At 44.0% G+C, this 24,834-nt stretch overlaps 3 protein-coding genes across 4 annotated transcripts; 2 read left to right on the forward strand and 1 right to left on the reverse strand.

The window, feature by feature from the left end:
• Positions 1-86: 86 nt before the first annotated feature.
• Positions 87-2,154, reverse strand: LOC120903976 (venom serine protease-like). Of its 2 annotated transcripts, none has more exons than XM_040313664.1 (4): positions 1,614-2,154; positions 1,223-1,524; positions 827-1,148; positions 87-755 (listed from the first exon to the last, which is right to left on the reverse strand). In XM_040313664.1, exons 1-4 carry the CDS (start codon positions 1,666-1,668, stop codon positions 133-135), a joined length of 1,302 nt encoding a protein of 433 aa, XP_040169598.1. In that variant the 5' UTR covers positions 1,669-2,154; the 3' UTR covers positions 87-132. The 2 variants fall into 2 exon arrangements, with proteins under 2 accessions (XP_040169598.1, XP_040169597.1); XM_040313663.1 differs by having other exon boundaries at positions 1,605-2,154.
• A 41-nt stretch (positions 2,155-2,195) lies between these two features.
• Positions 2,196-4,280, forward strand: LOC120903977 (venom serine protease-like). The gene is made up of 3 exons (XM_040313665.1): positions 2,196-2,754; positions 2,858-2,960; positions 3,023-4,280. The coding sequence occupies exons 1-3, from the start codon at positions 2,287-2,289 to the stop codon at positions 3,649-3,651; spliced, it is 1,200 nt and encodes a 399-aa protein (XP_040169599.1). The 5' UTR covers positions 2,196-2,286; the 3' UTR covers positions 3,652-4,280.
• Positions 4,281-5,548: 1,268 nt separating this feature from the next.
• On the forward strand, positions 5,549-7,056 carry LOC120903978 (venom serine protease-like). Its single transcript, XM_040313667.1, has 3 exons — positions 5,549-6,068; positions 6,148-6,250; positions 6,319-7,056. The coding sequence occupies exons 1-3, from the start codon at positions 5,604-5,606 to the stop codon at positions 6,945-6,947; spliced, it is 1,197 nt and encodes a 398-aa protein (XP_040169601.1). The 5' UTR covers positions 5,549-5,603; the 3' UTR covers positions 6,948-7,056.
• The last annotated feature ends 17,778 nt before the right edge of the window (positions 7,057-24,834 follow it).

Genomic DNA, 24,834 nt, shown 5'->3' on the forward strand with positions numbered 1-24,834 from the left:
CGCCTAACTAACGAATTCATTCGCCAGAACATCAAACAACTGGTAGTTTGATGGATGAATTAAAAAGCACCAACACAAGATTCTGCTTCATTTGCAAAGTAAAGAATAACGCTTTATTCAACGATCAGGCCGTTACGGTGTGCAGTAGGTAACGCCCGGTGTAACGCTTTGAATCCACGACAGATAGGAAGTGATGCGGCTGCTGACGGACGGTTTGCTGGAAGCGCACGATACACCGTAGTTGACGACGCCGACCAGATAGACGCGTCCACCGGTGGTGAACAACAGCGGACCGCCGGAATCGTACTGGCACGTATCCTTCCCTGGCGTGTACGTGCAGATGTGCGAGGCGAGAATGTTGGGCATCGATGACTGGCAGGACTGTTCCGAGATCACATTGAGCGACACCTTGCGCAGCACGTTCGAGGTCGGTGCACCAAAGTCCATCGTACCCCAGCCGGTCGCTTCCACGATCGAGCCGGCGAAGTTGGAGGTGGAGTAGCGGAACGGCAGACAGGCCGGTCCGACGGCGGCATTGAAAGCGATCCGGTCGGCCGTACGCACGAGCGCGATATCGTTGCGCGACGGGCTGACGACGTACTGTGGATGGTTCGTGATGGAGGCGAGGCGCATCAGCACCGAGTAGCTCGTGTCCGTACCGACGCTTAGGTTGTGATCACCGACCAGCAGCCCGGAAGCGGATAGACTGCGTCCCCGCATGCAATGGGCGGCCGTTATCGAGTGATAGTCGGAAACTGTGGATGCACATAAAACAAAACTTATCACTGCCTGGAGAGAAAGATACACTTTAAGCCTGTATACTCACTAATTGTAGCACCGCAAAAGACGCTCCGTGAGGAGGAATCGACCAGTCCGGCCATCATGGGAAACTCGTTCACAAGCGTCGGTACACCGTTCACAATTTTAGACGTACGGCGCAATCCGCAACTACATTTGGGAGCCTGCGCTACCACCTGGCACCGGAACCGTCCTCCAGATGTGGTCGTGGTCGTACGCAAAGCAAACACCGCCCGATTGCCGGTAGATTGTAGCGTAAAGGTACGCTGTCCGCAGTACTTGGTGGCGTACGCGAGCGTAGGATCATTCTGCAGCGATATCTCCACACGATCCGCGGTACATCCGGTTGACTGGAACGAACGTGAAACGTTGTGAAAATGTCAGAGACGTACCTTCGTGAGGGAGCTAACACTCGTAGCCTTACCGCAGCCAGATACATGTCGTAGCAGTTCACGTAGATCGTGTTGCCGGCCGGTGCCGCCAGCTGCCAGCGGCAGTTGGTACCGCGCGCATAGTAGTTGGGAAAGCTCGGCGATTCCACGTAGAACACCTCACCGGCAGCAAGTGTCTTCTGCCGATCGCAGCCGGTGAATTGGCCTACCGCGGGCGAAACTGCCAGCGCGACCAGCGCGACCAGCCACGCGATAAGAACGTTGCTTCCGCACATTGCCAAATGATAGCGCGTACTGTGCCGTCCCCATCGTTGCCCGAACCTGTGTTGGGGGGCTGGTTTGCGATGTGATAAACGAGCAACAAGACGACTTATTATCTTAACTGCTGTATCGTTTCATCGCCCCACACCTTACCTCGCTTACCTGTTGCGATCGATCTGTGTATGCGATGACGGCGGGCAAACAATGGGGTGTACATTTTGTAACTTTCAAAAACACATGTTACGTTCTAAACTGGCAAGAACTGGCTATCTGATAGCGAGCCTACCGCGCTACGCCGCGTGTGGCCGTGAGGCGTATTTGGATCTAGAGCGCAAGAGGGTGCATGTTAGTGAACTTTGAAACGAAATTTCGATCAGACCTTTGTGGGAGATGTGATCCCTTAAAAAACGAGCCGCAAAACATCCGGAAGATGTTTTTGTTTTGATGAACCTCCTGTGGATTGGGATGTTTTTCACTTTTGGCACTGTTTGGCTAACACGTGTCCGGGGACGTCTAGTACTTCTTGCAACTAGCTCTTCTTGGTGAATGAGAGCAAGTGTAGTACTGCTACAATGTTCCTTTCACCGGCTCGAGACGCCATGTAGCTTGATAACAGTGTCAAGTTAATCGGGTCAATATGTTTGATCAGTTGGCTTTTCAAGCCCACTCTAAATCTTACTCCAATCGTAGGCGTAAGCGATTGCGTTAGCCATCGCAGCTTAGCGGGAGGCTTTAAAATGCTAATGTCAGAGGGGGAGATTAGTTTAGTGATCGTCCGCGATCGAGTAGTGAAAGTACGTGTGCAGCAAGAGATAGGGCAACAATTGAAAAGAAAATGCTCAAGTTCGTTTGGAATGACAGTGGAGCGATCTTGGTGCTGTTGGTGATACTGATGTCCAATGTGGTGACCGGTCAGTACGGTTCGTGTGATCTGACGTACAATTACACCAGTGGTCAGACGAGCTATATAGAGTCGCCCAACTTTTCCAACTACTATATACCGGGCACCAAGTGTCGGTACACAATAAACGCCCCGGTGGGCCATACGTTGTACGCGCAGTGCTACGATATGTATCTGCCGTCGAGTACGGGCTGTTACTACGACAAGCTGGCCATCTCGCGGTTCGGCGATCCCAATCTGAGCGATGCGATTGTACGCTGCGGAACGACCACATTCAACGTGGAAAGCCAGTACAACAAGCTGGTGGTGGCTTTGCTGGGGAGCACGAGTACGTCCGGGGGAAGGTTCCGTTGTCAGATTACGGCGCTCAAGCTTGCCTGCGACTGTGGACGTCACAAAACGGTAAGTGTACGATGGTTGTAATGTTTGTTGTTGAGGAAGTTCATGATCGTTACTGGAATTATCCGTTTTATTTACCTCATGTACTATTGAACTGTTCCACCAGCCCACGATCGTCAACGGATTTCCCACGTTGACAAACGAGTACCCGATGATGGCAGGATTAGTGGACAACAGTTTGGCGAAGGTGTTCTGTGGATCCACAATCGGTAGGTGGCACGGCTTGGATCAATTATTGAAGCTTATTAAAGTGTCCTGCTTGTGGTTTCAGTTACCGATCGTCATGTGCTTACTGCTGCTCACTGTCTGCTGGATAGAACAGTTACCGGTACAAGCGTTCTCGTCGGCGATCAGGACATAAGCACCGGCTCCGACACCCCCTATTCGTCGCTTTACCGCATCTCCACCTTCACACAGCATCCGAGCTATAATCCTACTTCTAAAACGAACGATATCGCACTGGTGCAAACGTTCAACACGATCGTCTTTAATCCGGGCGTCGGCCGGGTGTGTCTTCCGTTTTTCTTCAGCACGTCCAGTTTCGAAAATGTTCGGCTCAGTGCGCTTGGTTGGGGCGCGATCGACTTCGGTGCTCCATCGTCGAATGAGCTGCTGCAGACAACGCTGACTGTGGTGTCATCCACCAGCTGTGGCACACAGCTCTCCCGCACGATCCTTGCGTCGCAGATGTGTACGTTCGCTGCCGGTAACGATACTTGCCAGAATGATTCGGGCGGTCCACTGTACTATACCGATCCGAACAGCCAACTGGTCTACAGTATCGGTGTGGTAGGGTTCGGTGTGGCCTGCGCATCGAGCTTCCCGAGTGTGAACACGAGAGTTACCTCGTATCTGGATTGGATCAGTAGTACCACAGGGTATACGTTCTGTGAGAAGTAATTCGGGTTTAATAGTGATAATACAGTGCGAGTAATGGTAATAAGTAAGATTCTCTTGACGTTGAGTTATAAGTGGAATACATATTCAATTGTAGCTAGTTATGCTTGAGATCCATTTTGTCTTGGTATGATTAAAGATTATAAGTATAGACATTAGAAATATCACCTGTAATGGATCGTCTAAACGTTGTTCTGTAATTTTAAACTATAATCGTCATAATCATAAATTAAATGATGTGTTTAAATATGGGGTTGCCACAGCCAAGCTACACGTTTCGGACGACATTGGACGATGCAATAAATCCGTTAATGACAACTGTAGAATCTCATACCAAAATTCAATGCACGGCAAATACGTAAAAAGGGATCAGAATCGCCAATGCAGGCTTCTTTCTTAGGGACAATCATCTAAGTCAAGCAACGACCTGGGTCGGAGCGAAGGGACATAAAATTTTAGGCTGGAAAGTAGCGCCGGTAAGTCAACAGAGTTGTCCAGCAGTTCCACGACAAATAATCTCTGGGCATTGCAATTGCGTTGCCAGCATAGTACCGAAGCGTATTTCAGCATTTGTCACAATCAGTAACGGTTATCAGTGAAAAAATTAAATAAATCTCATAAAAATTAGTAAAATGACAACTATAAGCTAAAACATATTGTTTCCAAAGTGTGTTGCAAATGTAGAGTTTACTGTACTTCATAGTTGTAGTATTAACACAAAGAGCATGCAATTTATGATCCCAATGTTGTCAGCAGTATACAGTAAAGCGCTCGCACTGTGAAACAGGTGTATTATACTTGGCTTTTTAAAGCATCTCCAATGTTCAAAGGTGTTACTCGATTAATACGAGTAACGCAGAGGGATGGCCATGTAAAACTATATTTATTGCAAAATATATGTTGCAACGATTTCCTGAAATTAAACGATATCAGAATTAAAATGGCATATATTACAATGTAGAACAAAAGAACTAGTATTGGATTTCAATCCTAGAACACCACAGAACACCAGAGAATATCACAGCATTTGTCTAAATTGTACCAAGGAAAGTATGGCGCTGTCATGGATTAAAGCGATGTTTTTTTGTTGTTAGCTCTTTAATGACCTCATAAATACAAAAAGAGTGCTTTTAAAAACCAGCTGTAGTTAAATATTGAACAAGAAAGCATTAAGATATTTTCATAATTTGGGGCAACATTAAACAACACCTATTGCAAGAAAGCCATGCAACAACCTATAGCTCTTGGGTATCTAACACTCAATCACAGCAGTGTTTAAGTGAAAATAGTAACATCTTCCAATGCCCAGCAGTACGCAGTGTTTCTTTTCAAATAAAGCTGAGCGGTTTTTACACAGTGAACAATCGAAATAAAATAATGATGTTTGTATCTTGTGTGTACCGAGCTTCTTTCACCTGGTGAAAACAGTTGGCCATTACCGTGAGCAACAGTAGCGCCCATTGTAGGGTTTTGTGCTTGCTTGGCCTGAGAGTGACAATATGCTCAAACGTTAAGGAGAGAGTTGTTACCTCATAAACATACCCTAAGACACATCCGGAAGATGTTATGGTCTTGTGGCACCTTCTTTAGAGTTGGATGTTTTTCACTTTTGGCACTATTTGGCAAATATATGCCCAGAGGCGTCTAGTACGCGTTGGAACAGACTGGTGAATGATACTATGTGTTCTAAAAGTACAATGTTCTTTTAACAAACTCGAGACAGAGTGCAGCTTGATAAGAGAGTCAAGTCAATCGGATCGATATGTTTGATCAGTTGGTGCGCCCCTCCAAAACACACTCCGAAACGTACCTCAAGTGTATGCGATTGCGTTAGCCATCTAGAGGGGGAAGCTTTAAAATGCTAATACACGTGCGGAAGAACGAGTTAGTGATCGTTCGCGATCAAGTCGTGAAAGTACTGGAGCAAGAAGAGGTAGTAAATCAATCAAAAGAAAATGCTGAAGTTCGTTTGGAATGTTGGTGGAGTGATCCTATTGCTGGTGATGCTGATGATTGAAATTGTGACAGCTCAGTATGGTTCGTGTGATCGGCAATACAACTACACCAGTGGTCAGACGAGCTTTATCGAGTCACCCAACTTTTCCAATTACTATACACCGGGCACCAAGTGTCGGTACACAATAAATGCCCCGGTGGGCCATACGTTGTACGCGCAGTGCTACGATATGTATCTGCCGTCGAGTACGGGCTGTTACTACGACAAGCTGGCCATCTCGCGGTTCGGCGATCCCAATCTGAGCGATGCGATTGTACGCTGCGGAACGACCACATTCAACGTGGAAAGCCAGTACAACAAGCTGGTGGTGGCTTTGCTGGGCAGCACGAGTACGTCCGGGGGAAGGTTCCGTTGTCAGATTACGGCGCTCAAGCTTGCCTGCGACTGTGGACGTCACAGAACGGTAAGTGTTGTATTAGAGAAGTATGTAGTGATGCACGATCTTGATCGTTAACGAAATTGTTTTATTATCGTTCCACCAGCCCACGATCGTCAACGGATTTCCCACGTTGACAAACGAGTACCCGATGATGGCAGGATTGTGGGATAACAGTGTGTCAAGGGTGTTCTGTGGATCCACAATCGGTAGGTAGCATAGTCGATGTACCATTTGGTTACTAGAAGCTCACTCCAGTATTTACTTACGATTGCAGTTACCAATCGTCATGTGCTTACTGCCGCTCACTGTCTGCTCGATAGAACTGCAGCAGGCACACGCGTTCTGGTTGGCGAACAGAACACAAATATTACCAACGAAACCCCCTACACATTGCGCATGCTTGTGTCCACCTTCATAAAACATCCCAGCTACAATCCAACATCCAAAGCGAACGACATCGCACTGGTGCAAACGTTTGACACGATCGTCTTTAATCCGGGCGTTGGTCGGGTGTGTCTCCCGTTCCGATTCGGTACGTCTAGCTTCGAGAATGCACGGCTCAGTGCGCTTGGTTGGGGCGCGATCGACTTCGGTGCTCCATCGTCGAAAGAACTGCTGCAGACAACGCTGGCCGTGGTGTCGTCCACCAGCTGCGGCACGAAGCTCTCCCGCACGATCCTTGCGTCGCAGATGTGTACGTTCGCTGCCGGTAATGATACCTGCCAGAATGATTCGGGTGGTCCACTGTACTATACCGATCCGAACAGCCAACTGGTCTACAGTATCGGTGTGGTAGGGTTCGGTGTGGCCTGCGCGTCGAGCTTCCCGAGTGTGAACACGAGAGTTACGTCGTATCTGGATTGGATCAGCAGTACCACAGGGTATACGTTCTGTGAGAAGTAGTGCGAGTATACGCTGTATGGTAGTGATGAGGTGTGATCGAGTAGTAACAAGTAAAATTCTGTTTATATTTTGTACGGGTAGAACGAATTTGAAAAGTAAATTTGCTATATTTGCGCCATGCAATGTCTGTTTTATCTCTTGATGAAAGAAATGTGTGAACATGCTTATTTATTGTGTTTTTAATTCTTTTTGGCACAACAACCAGTGTCGTTCAAAGCCTGTCTGTATCACTGGTGGTCTTGGCTTTCTGTGATCTATTGATTACACATAATTTACTGACAGCAGAATAGTCAGTCCTACGTTTGGAGACAGAGTCCATTTGTGACTTGAACCTATGGAGGGCTCCGAAGTAAGTAAGTAAGTAAGTAAGTAAGTAAGTAAGTAAGTAAGTAAGTAAGTAAGTAAGTAAGTAAGTAAGTAAGTAAGTAAGTAAGTAAGTAAGTAAGTAAGTAAGTAAGTAAGTAAGTAAGTAAGTAAGTAAGTAAGTAAGTAAGTAAGTAAGTAAGTAAGTAAGTAAGTAAGTAAGTAAGTAAGTAAGTAAGTAAGTAAGTAAGTAAGTAAGTAAGTAAGTAAGTAAGTAAGTAAGTAAGTAAGTAAGTAAGTAAGTATTGGTAATATCAAAGGAGCTCATTATTTCCTCTATGCTTTTTTGTCATGCTCCTTCACTAATCTTTCTGCGACACCACATCCAACATGATTGCTGCTTTTGAATCCAAATGAAGTTTTTGAATGCACTCTCTAGTTATACTAATGGAATAGAGCAACGTAGGTTATCTTTGTTAATTGACACCTCATGAAACACGACCTTGAAGGTCTCACTAACAACCCATGACATGTGTCCCTTGGAGGGGCTCGACACGCAAAAACATGCCCCTTCAGTAGTATTTATTTTAAAAAAAATGAAACCATTTCTAATTATAGCACCACTTACACTTTGTGCACTGTGTACCTTTAGCACTATGCAAAATAGCTTTTCAAATACAGCTCACCGACCGGCACACAGCGCACATTCGAAGGAAATTAATGATGTCTGTGCTTGAGGTGTACCGAGCACCCCTCGGTATGTTGAAAACAGTCAACCCTTCCTTTTGACTACAGTAGCACCCATTTGGAAGGCAGTTCAACGTACCCGGCCGCAGAGAGTGCATTGAAAAATCGTTCTCCAAATGGAGTGGAGAAGTGTGCTTGCGGCAGGGCAATAGTAGCACCGCTTAATGATATGAAAAACCCGAGCCATTTTCCTGCGTAATGACTTTTAGAAGTAATGGTCACTGTCAATGAACTGTGTATAATTAATCCAGCATTTATTTTAGCCAGCTAGTTCAAAGGAAACCCCGGGTGCTGTTAAGGATGTTAAATTGCATTCGACAGGCGACGGCAGGGTGGGGGAGGTGATGCTGCAATGGAGCTCCGATGCACCCACATTCGGATTCGGACCGGTGCTACCGAGATTGGGCCACAGTGGGCACTGCTTTTGTCTGGTTAGGTAGTTGTGGATTTAATTATTTATCGTTCAGGAAAGCTGAATGAGTACATGGGCGGACTCGGGTTTGGCCTCGGCTTGTGGACACTCCTACACACACACACACACACACGTACAGCCAGGACGGGTGCATTGAAAGTTTCACATCGTTTGAACTGTCATCCTGAGGGAAACTCCGAGCGAGTGAAGGGAATGACAAGGAAGAAGGGGTGGCGTGTGCTAGATTAGGAAAATTCCCCGAAGGACAAATTTGCACAGGAAAGCTTCCCCTTACTCTCGCCCACACACTCGCCGTCAGACTTTGAGTTCGTATCGTCTTGCAGCATTGGTACCGGGGGCGGTTCGTTTTATGTATTTGAAATTCGATGATAAAACCTGACACTTTGGTACGTACCGGGTGACCTCGCTCTCTCTCTCTGTACCCAGGGCCACCAGCAGACAGTGCGCGCGTGTATGTGTGTGAAAAAGTTCATTTCTTAGGTTTAAAGTTTCAAGCAGAGCATCATCACCCAGGAATATCCATAAGGCTCTTAAGGAATCGGCACCATTAAAACGAGAGAGAGAGAGTGGAGGGAGGTAAACTTACACTTTGTACGAGACGGTTTAAACCCGATCCAGCTTGAGACCAGCAGCTCAGCTGTGCTTCGGGGTTTGGCAGACTGGAAAGCAAAGGGGCAGCTTCAAACAACGCCAACGACTGGCAAAAGAAGGAAATGTTTAATTTTGTTTCAATTTAGCACTACACTGCACTTTGGGGGCTCCCGGCCTGGTGCAAGTGTCATTGCCCGAATCAATGCTTTGAAACTTCTTGAACAAGGAACGAGATTGGTTCCGTCGCAAGCACTGGGGTGAGATGCACTCTGGTCGATAAGAAAGTTATGACCCTGGATGGGATGGGACCATGAAGCACACCCAATGCAGGCTGTGACAGTTTTATGAGCAGGATGGTTTAAATTTCTTGTGACCCTCACCCGCCTTAAAATGCAACCAAAACTGACAGGAAACGATAATCTCCAAGGGTGCGGGAAAATGGAACCATCCAGGGACATAGATCTGGGCCGTGCTAGCCGTTTGCATTCGGATTATGCTTGGAACGATATCTGTAAAGGGAAGGGGACGAGTTGTCAGCAGTTGAAGACGAGACGAGCGTCATTTAGAGGCGATTAAATTAGCCGGATAAGCTTTGCAAAAAGCTTTGCGCAAGTAAGTGTGCTTAATGCAGCTGCAGGGGAAACGATAAAAATGACTCGAAGAAGTGCACAGTTGACCTCATTTTAGTGGCATGTCTCGTATCGCAAGGGCAAAGTATCCTTTCCGAACGTCTCATCAGACTCAATCGAGCGTTACCGGATTTAAGATTCCTCTGCGTGACCATCGCATTCTCCTTGTTACACAGGTTCCGGCAAAAGCGATAGCGATACAACCACAGGCTGGTGGTGTTTAGTGTCCATTCTGGCGTAAAATTCAACATTCCAGCCCCGTTGCAGTGCCTGATGGGTGGGGCAGCTTACAAATAGTGCGATGTTTAGCGGTCAGAATGACAGGTTAATTGGTATAATAACATGAATTCGTAACAGCTGCCGTGCGAAGTGGGAATAAATTTTAATTGACAACTTCACCTCTCGCCCAGGCCTCGGTCGGTTAAGGCCACATAGCACCTCGGCAATAGGCCAATCGGTGTCGGCCCCGAACGGGGTTGACTTTTGCACTCGTGGCTCGATAGAGAGAGAGAGAGAGGGGGAGGGAAGCTTTCGCCTAGCAGGACAGTATTTGTGCAGTGTCTGGGCTTTGCCAACCGCAACCATGTTCCCCGGGAGACAGATGTCTGTCTGGTGTTGCGTGGTGCGAAAGGGGTTGTGTGCGTTAGTGTGCTGGTCGCTATCGATTGCTGGTTTGTGGTGTAGCGCACTAGGTCCTTGTTTAGCTACACCAGCAGCGTCGAGTTCAGCTCGATACCACCCCGGAACCGTATCAAATCATGTCGGTTTTCACGGCTGACATGGCTAAACGGAAAGACACATACCACGAGTGCAAAAACAAAGAAGTCGCAGCCGGGTCAGGAGGAGCGCAAAAAAGGAGATACTCATAGCAGTACGCAAGCAGCAGGGAAGAAGGTGCCCGCTGCTGTTGCTGCTAATGGTGGTGCTAAGCTCGTCAAGCTTGACAACGACTATCGACGCCTACTTGCAGCGCTCCCTTGCTGTGTTGTGTTGGTGTTAAGGACGATTGACGAGAAAACAAGCACAGTGTGGCCGTAGTCTGCTCGAAGGGAGCAAACGCACCGGAGAGTCGGTTTGCCACGTCACTTATCGCGTGCGGAGTGAGTAGAAAGCGAGCGGCGCTTTTGTGAGCTGTTTTTAGCTGCAGCTCGCGTTTGATTGAACGGTGTCGGTGAAGATGGATTCGTTTGCGTCAATACTGGTGCAATTGCTACAGGGTGGATTGATGTATTATTTCTTCGATGCAGTTGAGATATCGTTTACAACACAGGAACAGCCAGCACTGTTTGGTATCTGTTAGCGTTAGCGTAATCTGTTTTGATTGGTGTAAAATAAAAGAAAACAAAAGCGCCGGTTGGTTTGTATTGCTGCTTTTCGTTTCTCGTTAAGTTGTTCCGAATGATCGTGTTGATGTTAGTTTGTGCTGTACCGGCGTCAGAACCTACACCTACAGTAATTTGAGAATGGCTCGTGCCTTTAACCGAACGGGGCTTCATGCAAAATACTGGACCCACACGTGGCCACGCGCTGTCTGGTACATTCGATCTTCCTACATCAATTGCTATCATAAGCAGAATAAGATATTAGATGCAACTTTCGAAATTGAAATTGAAATTCGTTTTAGACACTCCAGAGACTCAAAAGGGGATTTAATAACAAAAATGGTAACTTTCCCCGCGATAGTAACTTCTAAGAGCAGCAAGAAATGCTCATCGTTTGTTTGTGTTAATATAATATAGATTTTGTAAAATTTTATGGAATTTCTAGGACAGAGCTGATATTAAATCATGAATCGATAGAGAGACAATACTTCAAACATCAATTTGTCAATACGCAACTCTCAATTCGATAAGTAAAATAGGTCAACAAATTTGAGACAAAAAGTCATTATTATTAATTAGAAAACGTTAAAATTGTGTTCATAAAATGCCCACCTATCTGCTGATCAGATACCGTTATCGAAGGATCCAAAAATATGTAATAAAATCATGATATAAAAGAACCCATTTCCATACTGGGAAACCTCAAAACATCAATAGTAACAATGATACGCAGAACCATTACCGAAAAGCCTTTCTGCTAGCGACAAGCACTCATTGGGCTCGCTTTTGGAGCAACGACCACGGCACATGCATTATCCGCCGTATCGACAGGGCCACTATTAATAAAACAATGCACACCTGGAAGGGGAGGGAGGTTGGTTGGTTGGAAAAGCAAAAGCGAACTAATCAGATCGATTGTGCCCTGGTGCGAACGGAACGGACACAAACCGGATGGAATAAAATGACCACCAAATGGACGCGAGCTTGCCAAACACGTTAGCCAAACCTCGAGGCGATGGGACAGGTTGAACTAAATGCACTAAATGACGCTGAGCGAAGGAAGGGGTGGTGTCATCGTGCCGTGGAGGGCAAAGAGGATCAGGGAGATGAATTGTAAATAAAATAACTGTTTGCACCAAAACGTAAAACTCACCCCCCCCGGGTCCCCGGGACAGCATCACGCGACAGCGACACGTTTTGTCCAGCCCAGTGCCATAATTAAACTCGCTAAAATGACCCCGAGCTGATTAACATAGTTCATTACGGGCGAATAGGTGAGTTATTTAAATGAATTACCTCCGGAACGGGCCGAGCTGTCCACTCTGTCCACTCCGCTGTTGCTGCGGTCATCGCAAGAGTGGTTTTAAACCGCATAATTTATGATGGCAATAGGTAAAGCTCGCTAATGGTGGTTTGGTGGTGGTGTGAGTGGTTTTTTGTATGCATTCGTGTGTGTTTTTTTTTAATAAATAGAGAAACTTTGCCCACATGCAAAAGCAATTCGTGGAACATATGAGTTAAGCTCGCTTGTCAACTCCCCGAATTGGTAAGGCGCTGGTAGAGTCGTTGTCATTTGCATAGCGTGCGGTTCCGGTTGTGTAACCGTTAATCGGATGGATGTGCAAATGTGCCACTCGCTGGGCGGCAGAATGTGTATGGTGTAAATGTGCAGCGGGATACAGCAGCAGGCAAACAATCATTTGGAAATCGATAATTACATTGTGCCCAGCAGTCACTGCTGGCTGTTAGTGAACCGAGGAGTTAGATTCGGCGAGGGGGATAAGAGCTCCTGCAGCTGTCTATACGCGACAGATGGGTAGAGTTATTTCGACTTTTTCCTTAATCCAAACAGGTGCAACTATCCGTTCAGCTATCGGTGTAAACAATTCAATCCGGTTTATTAAAATCAATGCAATGCAAGTGCAAACGGGGCAGGTGATGGATACAACGAGCAGGTATGAAATGAAGCATTACGAACGATAAACGTGCATGACGTTTATATTTGCGTAATCCATTACAAATACCATAACCAAGGGGAAGGGAAGCGACGGATATCGGGGATATTGGTAGAATTAATGCATCTGAATGGTGCAATTGATTTGCAATCATTTGAATCAACAGTTTTCGCACGGAAAAAGGGTACCAACGTACGAGCTACACATCCATCCGGCAGCAGTTATCAACTATCGATTGATTTGTTTTGTAATTTTAATTATCGCATACATGGCTGACTTTTGTCGACTCATTTTCTATCGGTACGATTGTAACGATTTGTACATAAATTACGGTGGAATTACCTGGAATGAGCATTTACGTGGAAATATACGAGGGGTTGTGTTTGGTGCATACAATGGATACAATTTGAAACAATCCATGCTAGAGAGAGGCAACTAAAAGGTGTGAAGATATGAATGTATCTTTATAACAGTATTTTTTTATAATGATTGGTACATAACGCTGTTTTATTTATTAATGTAACTGTTTGATTTTGGGTTTATACAATATTTCGAATATGAATTAAAATGAGAAAACACACATTAATTAGAAGGAACTAAACTACAGCATGTAAATTAAACTACTTGACTAATTTGGACTGCACGAAATGAACTGCTCGAACTACACGAATGAACTTTGAATGAATTGTGTAATGAGCTGTGGAACAAATGGATATCCGGTTACAAACAGACCGGCAATTAAGGTGCACGCTTTATGCATCAAATTTACACTCAAATATAACAGTCTTGTAATATTCGTGAATATACTTCATAGTAACGAGAATGTGTACCAAAAGTTATTTCGTGAGAGTACCAATTTTCGTGCTTACATGTCTTTAGGACCATGCAGCAGATCAACACTGAACTTCGTTTTAACTATCAGATAATTTGCTACAATGAATATATCATTGTTTGTCATGTTTTTATCGTCACTAAAGCTACTGGCGGAAGTGTTGCTCCGTCGTAGCTCCCACCGCCGGACTTTACAGAATGATCGATTCTGTGGTTGGTGTCTGAATACGCTTGATTTATTTAGGTTGTGATCTCTTATATACTATGAAGTTCCTCAACGTATATAGGTCAACTAACTGTAACTATGATTATTTTGATAACAAATTATCATTTTAATTTAATGCGGCATGTACCGCTGTTTGGTTTGTGAATTGCGTAAGGTAACTCACACGTTTGAACCATGAGAATAGCTGACTAACCTGTGTATATGTTTGTTGCGTTTCTGAAGCTTGAGGTGTGTTTTTACTTGATGTATTTTTACTTTCCTATGAGGTCGTACGCAACAATCACAGTGGTATATCATGTTTTAAACATGGCAAAACAAGGCTTATTTTGCTGCTTATTTGCTGCAACAACCGAAGTCAATCTAGGGCTTTTTGGCTATCTATGGCTGATTGGTGTATCATAAAGTGGATAGGATCAGTTTAACGTATAGGAGAGTCGATCCATATGAGGAGTTCACTACTCTATCATGATGCCGGCTGAATTTTGAATCAGAAAACAACGAACAAACCACTACGAAATTGAGTGAAACTACACTTTGCTTGATGAAGAGCATTGCTTGATGAAGATCCTGCACAAATAATTAGAATGTCCCATATTCACTGAGGTCCAGAAACAACAAATGCCATTTGTTATTTAACGACCAACGGTACGGCGCCCCTTACGGTAAGCTAATACTTAAACAATGAAATGATTAGATCTGCTCCACTTACTGTGTAGCCTAAACATAGCTTCTGTCTGTTCTGGTCGATGAAGCATGATCTCTCACTCCTTCAACTAGGATTAAATGAAAAAAAGGTCGATGAAAGGTGAGTGGTCCAACATCCACGACGATTCGAGATCCATTATTTTACTTTAAAGATGTGAAAAATAGTGGAAATAGATAAAACATACGTTGAACCATGAATAAGTAACCAATCGTTGTATTCAAACTAAAAAAAAACGATAAAACTATGAATTAATAAAACTCTTAATAAGCTTTATTTCCTATAAATGTTACAATCTATCTTGTAAATTTTTTTTTATTTTGCACTATGTTGGCACGTGAAAAGCTCATTTTATAAATTGAGTAGCTGCTCTAACTTAATGGGTGTTTTTATAAACAGTATTTCAGCGTCATGACCACAATCCTCTTAAAAAAATCACGCTTCGATATAAAGAAGTCAAGAATAAAACGCTGCGCTATCTTCTTTATAATCTGTTGAAAATTTGCTGAGAAACGTTGTAACAGTTATAAAAACTAACGGCAATCTTTTCCTGTAATTTACTTACAGACACAGTCACTGAAACCTCCACCACTTTTAAATTCTCCACTCTCAATCTTCTATTGCTGCCGGCTCAAATTGCTAATGATTATAAGCTTAGAAAGAGAGAGAGAGAGAGAGAGAGAGAGAGAGAGAGAGAGTAAGAAGAAAAAAACTGCTATTCATTTTATCCTCTTCCCATTATCATCTCCCTTTTACTTACTTCCCCCCGGTCGATCGGGGTGGAGTAAGGATCTCGCGCCAAGCCGCCGCACCCTGCAGACCACCCCAAACGCATAATGATTAATCCAAATGGCAATGATCGAGCACGTTTCGCCGCCCAATACAATCATCATCGCCACATGGTCCACGAAGCGCATTTCATTGCCAGTCCGATACGGTACGCAAACATACACAGCACCCAACAGCACGGTGACGGCGTACATTTTTGCGTTTCTTGCGCCAAAAAGGCAGCCCGCACCGAGAGAGCGGAAATCAGCAACATAAAACATAATCGGCACTAATGTCCAGCAGCAGTAGCAGGGCGCATCGTTTTTGTGCGCAGCTGTGCCCGGATGAAAGCGTTAGTCATTACCGTACCATCGGTCGCACGGTGTCATCAGCGGGCGCGGTGCCGGATGCAAACAATTGACTGGTGCGGCAACCATTTACTGTTCGACTTTAATGTTTTATTTTCCCCTGGACGGAAAATATTAACTACCAATGTATGGGGATGGGAGCGAGCCTGCCGCTGTATACACTTTAAGTAAAATGGGGTAAAAATTATCCTTTTTAAATAGCTCTTCCGCGATTCGACTTTAAATTTTCGCTTCCTTTTTACATTCTCACTCGCAGTGTGAGCATGAACGGGGTTTTGGGCAATTTTTACAAACTGCTCCAAATGATCGTTAAGTGTCAGCAACACCCCGCCCAACAATGAAAGCATTGACGAGACAGTGGCACAAATATTGCACCCGAGAAAGATGCATTCGCTTCACTTCTTGGAAACGCTTTAGCCTTCGTTATAATTGATTGTACAAGCACCATTTGTGTTGTTGCTGTGCCCACGGTTTTGTCGGCTTGCCACAGTTTTCCCTTTTTTTTCTAGTGGGCGCAAAGCAAAACAAAAGACAAAATGGGAAAAGCTCCATCCGGGTAAAACAATAGCACATTGAATTGCTTTCTTTATAATTATTCGACTTTGGTCAAAGTTTTGCCACCACCCCACTGTGAGACGGCTTTGCCAAGGGTTTGCCTTCCATCGTGGCATCAGCGGAGCAAGTGGCGGACGCAAAAGTAGCTCTTTTAAACTTGGTCCGCATTTCGCTCCATTGCTGGGTGGTGTGTGTGTCTTTTTTGCAGCATTTTCTCAACACACTGTCTGTGTCAAAGGAGAAGAAAAGAGAAAAAAAACCCGCTGGAAAAAGTGCCATCCGAAACAACAACAACCGGAGTGATGGTGCTTGTTTAAACGTTGCAAAGGAAATTGAAAGACGATGTCGGCAGTGTTGGCTGCTGGCCTCGCCAAAGTATTGTTCTGCATTGTACTAGACAAAGTAAATGATAGATAATACGAATAGAGAGAAGAGAAGGGAGTTGGTGCGGCAGGCAGACGGTGGCAAACATTCATTAGCTCGTTCTCGCACCCGAAAAGTGCTTTCGTCAAGTATGCCCCCCCCCCGCCCGGTAGCCATTATCTTGTAATGAAAATGAGCGCCCGATAGCAGGGAAACCGGGAACTAGTTGCAGAAAGTTTCGACCACTTCCTCGCATCGTTCATCACATCCGTCCCGCTAGCAAGTACCAGTTGCCACGAAACAACTCATCGTTCTGACTGAATTCGTTTTCCTTCTTTCTTTCGGGGCTACACGCTTCTCGCCTGGCGGGAACAGAATTAACTACGAATTGTAGAAACAGTGTGGAATGTGTTGTTTTCTTTTCATGCTCGTGCAAAACTGCAATTCGCTCAAATAAGAGAACACATTCGAAATAGCATTGAAAAACATAAGACAAATCGTAGCGCAAAAAACCCCTACAAGACACACAGAAAAAAGCTCGCCCCCGGTGAAGGATGAAAACTTCGAACATCCCGTTTAGCTGGTACGGTAGCTGTGGCGTACGAGTACCGGGGCTCTCGCTCTCTTCCAGCGAAGCGAAAGGCAACAAACTTGAAATACCATTTCCCACGGGCTATCGCGGGATAGAAAGTTGAGATGAGCTAAGAAGCGTAGGAAGCGCCGTTGTTTTTGTCGTTGTTATTTTCTTCGCTTTTATTTCCTATCGCACGCCATTTCGCCCATTTACGGGAAATGGGCTTTTGGGGTTCTGTTTCCTGTTTCAGGTACGGTGTCGTATTTTTTTCACCTTTTTTCCGCCCCACTCTCATTTAGCTCATCGGATGAAACTGTATTATTGTTATGTTCCAAGCATATTGATGTCAGACCGACGCTCCCTTCTCGTCCCACACGTCCCCACAAAAAACCCCGAATTCGACGATTTGTCTAGAAGTTTCATCCGGAACTTAGGGCAACGGTTTTCCAAACCTAATCGATCCATTTCCTTCACTACAGAACGGGCACTTTCATTAGGGTCAGTGTGTGTGTGTGTGTGTGTGTGTGTGTGTGTGTGTGTGTGTGTGTACTGACCCCGAACTGACCATCGTTCGCCTGGCAGGGTTGCGCTCGATGTAGGGCTTGCGGGGCGATTCTTTCTTTTCGCTTTTCCCTGCCCTTTTTTTTGCAATAAATTCAATGAGAGAAAAAGTTTTATTTCAACAAACCGGTGTTCGGGTGCGGGGTTGGTGAACAGTTTTCACGTCGTACGGAATTATGATTACTGCCCGGGTCTAAAACATGGTTTGGAATTGAAATTCAATGGCCGCTTTAGGGCTTGCGGATGGTTTTTGTTTTTGTTGCTCAAAACGATTATGTCCCAACTACGTTTCGGGGGTAATAATATGGAAATGCTGGGCCGGAAAACATTTCCCCTTGGCGTGGTAAAAACGGTGCCGTAAAATATAATCACAGTTCCTCTTGACGGCACTAGGGGTTGAAGCTTTGGGTGATGTGTTTTCTAATAGTGGAAAAATGAATTCATGAACTTTATCCTTTTTTTTTGCGAGACTGCTATTATCAGCACATTGTGCAATTTGTTTATTTATTTATGGCTTATTTATTGGTCACCATCTGGGGAAAAGAAACGTGCATTGGAAAGATGTTTTAGTAATAATAAGCGTGGGAATGATGAAACATAATCCTTGACGATAACAATCCCTAGAGACAAATGGAGCCCAAAAGACTCAAAATGTTAAAATAAACTAGGAATCGTTATTATATGATAACTATACACACAGGGCTCCTCAAAGTAGTGAGACACTTTCTTGATTCTTATTTATGGGAAGAGAACTTTACATGCTGGGAATTGGACCCAATGGCATCAGTTTCTGGTGCATTTGGAACAGGTTGAATTTAAGAAACAGGAAATTTGTATGCTTTGCCTCTTCTAAATATCAATTATGCGCATTTTTTTTGAATAAGATAGATTGCAACGCCACAGAGTTTTCAAAATGTCATTATTTTGGGGTACTTTCTTGACTCTTTTTTACGGGAAATGAACTCATCACATAAGGAAATTGAACACGATAGCACCTTTAATGGACAGTCGCATTGGAAATTAATAATTGATTTGTACAAAAAGGGTTCAATAGAGTACAATTCCTATCATATTAAGTTCATTTCCCTGAAGAAAAAGTCACGAAAGTGTCACAAAACCATTCGCAGTGATTGTGTACAGAGAAATGGTTCAAACACATACATATGCCCATTCTCGGTCTCGTTAATAAATCTGACCATCCTGCTTTGATATTTCTGGCTAACTGTTGTACTCTTATGAGTCTATGGCATTCATCATTAGCACATGGCCTTGTTTATCGCAAGTGATTGGACTGGCTGTAATTAACGCTACCACAGTTCGTAGAATCATTACCTGAGTAAACGATTTTGCTGACAGTGAACGACGTTTGTGACTTTTTTATATGTTTCTTGAAGGTTTAGTTTGATTCGCGCAAATACAAACGCAAGGAAAATGAGCTCAATTTTTGCTCTATTTAAATCTAATGTTAGTCGTTATAACAGTGCGCCCAGACATATCTAGATATCCAGCGTCAAATCATAGGTAAAATCAACATGGCTGAAACATTGCAACACCTATATGTGTGTATCCAGCTGTCGTCCAGTTCGGTGCGATTACAAACGCTAAAATATCAAAATTTTGACGCGCCCACATGCCCATGATTGTTTTTATATGAATATTTCTTCGAATATCATGAAAAGTAATCGATTTTGGCTTCACGTTTCAAGGCGTGATGCTATGTGGCGGAATATCTGGTTGGGCGGTGAAGTATCAGCATTCTTATTTTCCTTTTTTTAATTTTTTATCCTTTCCATCACATGCCACAAGTATTAAATGAATCGAATATACTAAAAGCATGGTTTATTCTATATGAAAAATTCCGCTCATTTCAAACAAAGAGACACACACACCGAAGCAATCATTAGCAACACACATTTGCCCTCCCAAAGCCCTAAATCACACACACGGAACCTTCACAAACTGCTCACCCTGAAGCGAAATTTGGCACTTCATTCTCTGCGCCAAACGAGCAGCAAACCGCTTGAATCTTAAGTTTAAATATTTTCACATAATTTCCCCCACGCGAAGCGAAGCAGCGACCCGTATGGGGCAGGGATTCCGTTCTTCCCAACGCCTAATCCGGTGACAATTAAAACAGCATTAAACAGCGAAGCGGAGCAAAACCTTTCGGGGGTACAACAATTCATTTTCATTCGGGGTGCGCGTTACGGGTTTTTTGACAAAAAAGAGAACCTACACAGTGAACAACAACCGTGGCGGCCGAACCCTCCCCTAACGGATGGTCTCTTGGAAAAGTGCGTCAAAATTCGGGGTTGTTGCAAAATCCTTGAGATAAACAAAACCTTCCCGGGGCCCAACGGTAGTGCCTTTTTGCTTTCGGTAAACAGGATTTTGTCTCCTACTCGTTCTCATGCCTCTTGCGCCTTTTTGGTGCCCCCAGTATCTTCACACACGTGTGCGCACACTCAAGGTAAAAGTGGTCTCCGATGGCGCAGTCCGTGGATCCTAAGCTGTCCCCCGTTTTTGTTTTTTATCTACTGCCGCACCACAAATCCTGGGCTCGCGGGTTTCGCTGTTCCCTTCTCTCGGTCTTCGTTGGAAAAGTACTCCAACCATCCGTGCGACTCCATCGCCCGTTTATTGTTGGGCTCATCGTCATCGCACCGCAGCTTGACCATGTAAATGTGGTCAAATTTTGTTTATTTCGTTTAGCCAGTTGTGTTTCATACCTTTCCTTGTTCGCTCCTTTTTGGGGCTACTCTTTCCGCACACTTCCCCGATTCATCGTCCACCGACCGGGACAGTGATGTTACAATTTCGGAAGAGATAATTAAATTGAAAAGTTGTCGTTTTTGCTGCTGTATCACGGTCTTGTCTGCTTTCATCGCTATTCACCATTCCACCGAAACCGTGGCGTGGCGGCTAATACTGGCCAAATGGCATTTGTTTGGCAATCAGCAGCACTCAATCCGGATGAGCATTCGTTTTTTCGGTTTTGCTGTAGATTGACAAAAAATGACACAAAATAGGATGGTGAAGTAAAAAAGGAAAAAGAAAGCAACAGCCCCAGCCGCTCCACGCTGCCGGTGAAAGTAACCGGTGCTCTGTTTTATCTTATCCCATTTTCCGTTTCGCTTTTTTCGCTACACTTCCGGTAGCCTACTTCGTCATCATCGCCGCTTCCGACTTGATTCGACTTATCTGGTTGCCGCCCTTCGTGCCTGTGCTGTGAGGTATTGCGAACCCCTAAAACCATTCGCCGTGCGTCACCATTGCTTTGGTTTGGGAGGGGTTTGCGTTTAGCATTTTTCTGCCTTTTAATGTGTGTAAAGCTTGGCGTGTATCTATGCGCTCTCGCTCTTTCTCCTTCTACCTCCTTTTGGGGCGACCGTTTCCGAAACGGTCCAAATGCCAAAGCGCCCAATTTGCTTTTCATTTGTGGCGTTTTGGGGCCATCCAAGAAAAAAAAAACACACTGTGTGAGGAAGGAAGTGACAGCACCCGACGGGTACGTGGAACGAAAAATGAAAATTAAATTTTATAATATGCTAATAACTCCCGGCGGTACCATTCATATTTTCTCTCCGCACCGGGGTTTTTTCGGAACAACTTTTTTGATTTCTTTTTCATATTTTTTTTCGGGTATCCATACCCATACAAAACTGGACAATGCTCCAAACTGGACCGAAATGTCCTTGGTTTTGTTTTTTTTTTATTTGCCTCAGTATTCCATTTCCATTTTGTAGCGATCCTCGCTTGTAGGAGCGGGACACAGATCGAGGTCTACATATCTTGGCGGAAGCACACACGGAAGCATATCTCACACACAGTCACTGGCTGATGAGGATGATTTCGGTGTGTTTTATTCGTGTTTCGGTGCTCCGCTTGCGCTATGGCTTTGCTTTGCACAAGCGTGCAGAATGTAGCCTGAAAATGTTGTTCGAAATACAAAATTTGTGTGTGTTTTTGGAAGGCAAACCGGCACAGCTGCAGTAGTAGTTTTTAGCGGGTTATGCCACACCGCATCTCGAAGAGGGTGTGCTACATATGTGAAGCATCTGTAAGCCGTGGCCGGCGGAACGGTGGACACTGGTGGGCCGGCAAGCATTTATTACAAGCTATTTAGCATACTTTTTCGTATCAGTTAATTTATGACACCAAGCTGAGGAGTGGGGGTGCAAAAATGAATCCACCATACCCGCGGACACACTTAAACCCATGCCGGAAAGTATACAAAAAGTGCTGCGCACAGCAGCAGCAGCAAAAGCGAACACACTTTCGTGCATCTGTCATGGCTGCAGGCACTGCAGTTCCGCCGCACACCATGCCGCAACACACGTGAAAACAATCGACAATATACATGCATGCATACAGCCAAAATGTATTGCGATGCTGAGGGACACAGGTAAGCGGGCGCGGCGAAATTTGTCAACGCGCAAAAGTCCACTTTTTAATGTCCATTTCGCGCCACGCTCGATGACTTATGGAGCGTGGCAGCATTATACCCGCCCCACATGGGTGACAGGTTTATGGTTTTCTCTGGAGGGCGGAAAGGGTGTCGAAAATTATGAGCAAATTTTTATTGAAATTCGTACCCGTGAGGTGGTTGAGCCGGTGCTGGTGGAAATCTATTTAGTTTGGGACTTCAGCGATCGATCAGCAGGTCTATACTAATGAATTAGTGACAATTTTGGGTATGCAATGCTTGAATTAGAGATTGAATGGAGAAGGGAAGTAAAATAATTAACACACTTTTTCTGGAATGATTTTGGATGCCTTCTATATTATTTTACATTCTTTTCCCGATTTGTTGGTAAATAGCCCACATTTTTAGGATGATTTGTACTGATTTTTGAGACGAATTAAAAAAATTGTAGAATCGGATAAAGAAAACCCTGTAAATCCATTATAATTACTTTATAGCACCTTTTACAATAACATTATTTATTTATTCTTTGAAATTTATTATGAGTATTATGGTGATTTATCAATTTTGAAAGCTTGTGATAAAATTTGTCAAAAAAACCAATCATGTTCCATCACTTTGCTTTAAATATTTAAGTTGTATTTCAAATACCGAATTAAAACGACACGGTTCTTTAGAAAAGCACTTCAGGTTCTTCAATGAAGCGATTGGTTTACTTAATTGTAGTTAGATTAGACGTCGCGGCTGCATGTACCGTGAAACTCAATTCTTTTGGATCTTTGTTAGTTATTGATGTGTTTGTGAAGGATTTTCATAGAACATCGCCACGGCTGAGAACTGAAAAATAAATCGTTTTGTTTTAAAAGTTGGTTTTGCTGGTATTTTACGAAAGCAATGTTGTATTTAGCTTTTGAACCAAAAAAAAGGACAAAGATTATCAATTTTTCAGAGTCTACCTTCACCCGCACTGAGTTAAATGTTAATTGAACTTTAAAAAATTGTAGCCCATCAGTCGGCAGTAAAAATTGAAAAGCTCTGTTAGTCGATCTCCTACCAGTATAATTAAAAAAGTTAAGCAATTTCGTTCAAAAAACGGCACCCCGCCTTCAGGAAAACGAAAATTGTGCCGCAGGAAACATACATGCTATAATTATTGATACCCCAAATCTAACTACGTAGCAAATTAAAAGCAAATACACGGATTGATTTTAAAGATATACATTTACTAGTTAATATTGTATCACAAGCTTTCAATATATGTATGCGATACAAAGTATGAAGTTTAATAAAACGAACCAATCACACCCTTCCACCGCTAGCTTAATTGACATCGCGATGCGCGATACAAAAATAAAATATGAAAAAATACACATTACCACTTAATTATGACCAAACATATTCTGGCAAGAGGCTCATGAAATAAAAAAAACACTAGTAATGCTACCGATCAGTGCAATTTCATCTTCACGCACCGACCGACGTAATTACATATTAATAAAAGCCTTCAATTAACCATTCGGTTGCGTATGCACGTTCGCGTCCCTTTTCGCAACGACTCGGCACGATCCGGCATGGTCGTGCCCGTCATCCGCTAAATCCTGCTACATGTCAATAATTACATTTCATACATACACCGTAATGGCACGTTAGTGGTGGTCTTTTTTAAACCTTTTATTTGCTACTGTGATCTGCCACATATCGTATAAACGCAGACAGTTCCAGTGGGACCAGTCCTACCTTTTGCAATCCGAACCCATTCCGGGTTTTTCGGTCGTTCCATTCCGCCCTCCCAGCGTCCCACGGGGCTATTATCTTCCGCTCTTGGCGCATTATAAAAACATCAGCACACCATTACCTGGTGTAGTCACAATTTGCACAATCTTAAAGCAATATTTACCCCTTGCAGTGCTGCAGTTCATCCGAGCAACGATGCAACGCGGGGAAGGAGAGAGCAAAATTCATTATCGAGCACACGGCACACATGCACTGCAAGGGCAAGCAAATGAGATATTGATGACTGTTGCGGTAGTGTGTCGCGATACTTCCTCCGACGAGCGAGAGTATCAAAGCTTCACTTTTGCCAGTTTTACATATGATTGAGCGCAATTCAATGCAATGAAGATCGTGTTTACTAAGTGACGAGAAAAATAGTATTAACTGTAATGAATCTTGCAGGAGGTTCACTATAATAATATCATGAACATAATTCATTATTGAAATATTTCATAATAAAGATGACGGTTGAAACCCCCTTCAATGTAAGGTTTTACTCGTTAAACTTATTTTGAAATTTTGAAGCCTAAACAATATGACATCGACATAAAACGTTACTCTTCATTTATGGAAATAAAGAGCTTACATCCAGGAAACAAAACAGCTATTCATGTAAACCCATACATTGATAAGTACAAAATGAAAGGATCAGTTCCTTTAACCATTTCGATAAACAGTCCATTGAGCCGTAATGGTTTATGTTCGTTGCCTACGACTAATATGAATTAGTAATGCCTCAAAAAGTCGCGTAGTAAAGCC

Source organism: Anopheles arabiensis, chromosome 3, assembly GCF_016920715.1.
Source record: "Anopheles arabiensis isolate DONGOLA chromosome 3, AaraD3, whole genome shotgun sequence".
NCBI classification, from domain to species: domain Eukaryota; kingdom Metazoa; phylum Arthropoda; class Insecta; order Diptera; family Culicidae; genus Anopheles; species Anopheles arabiensis.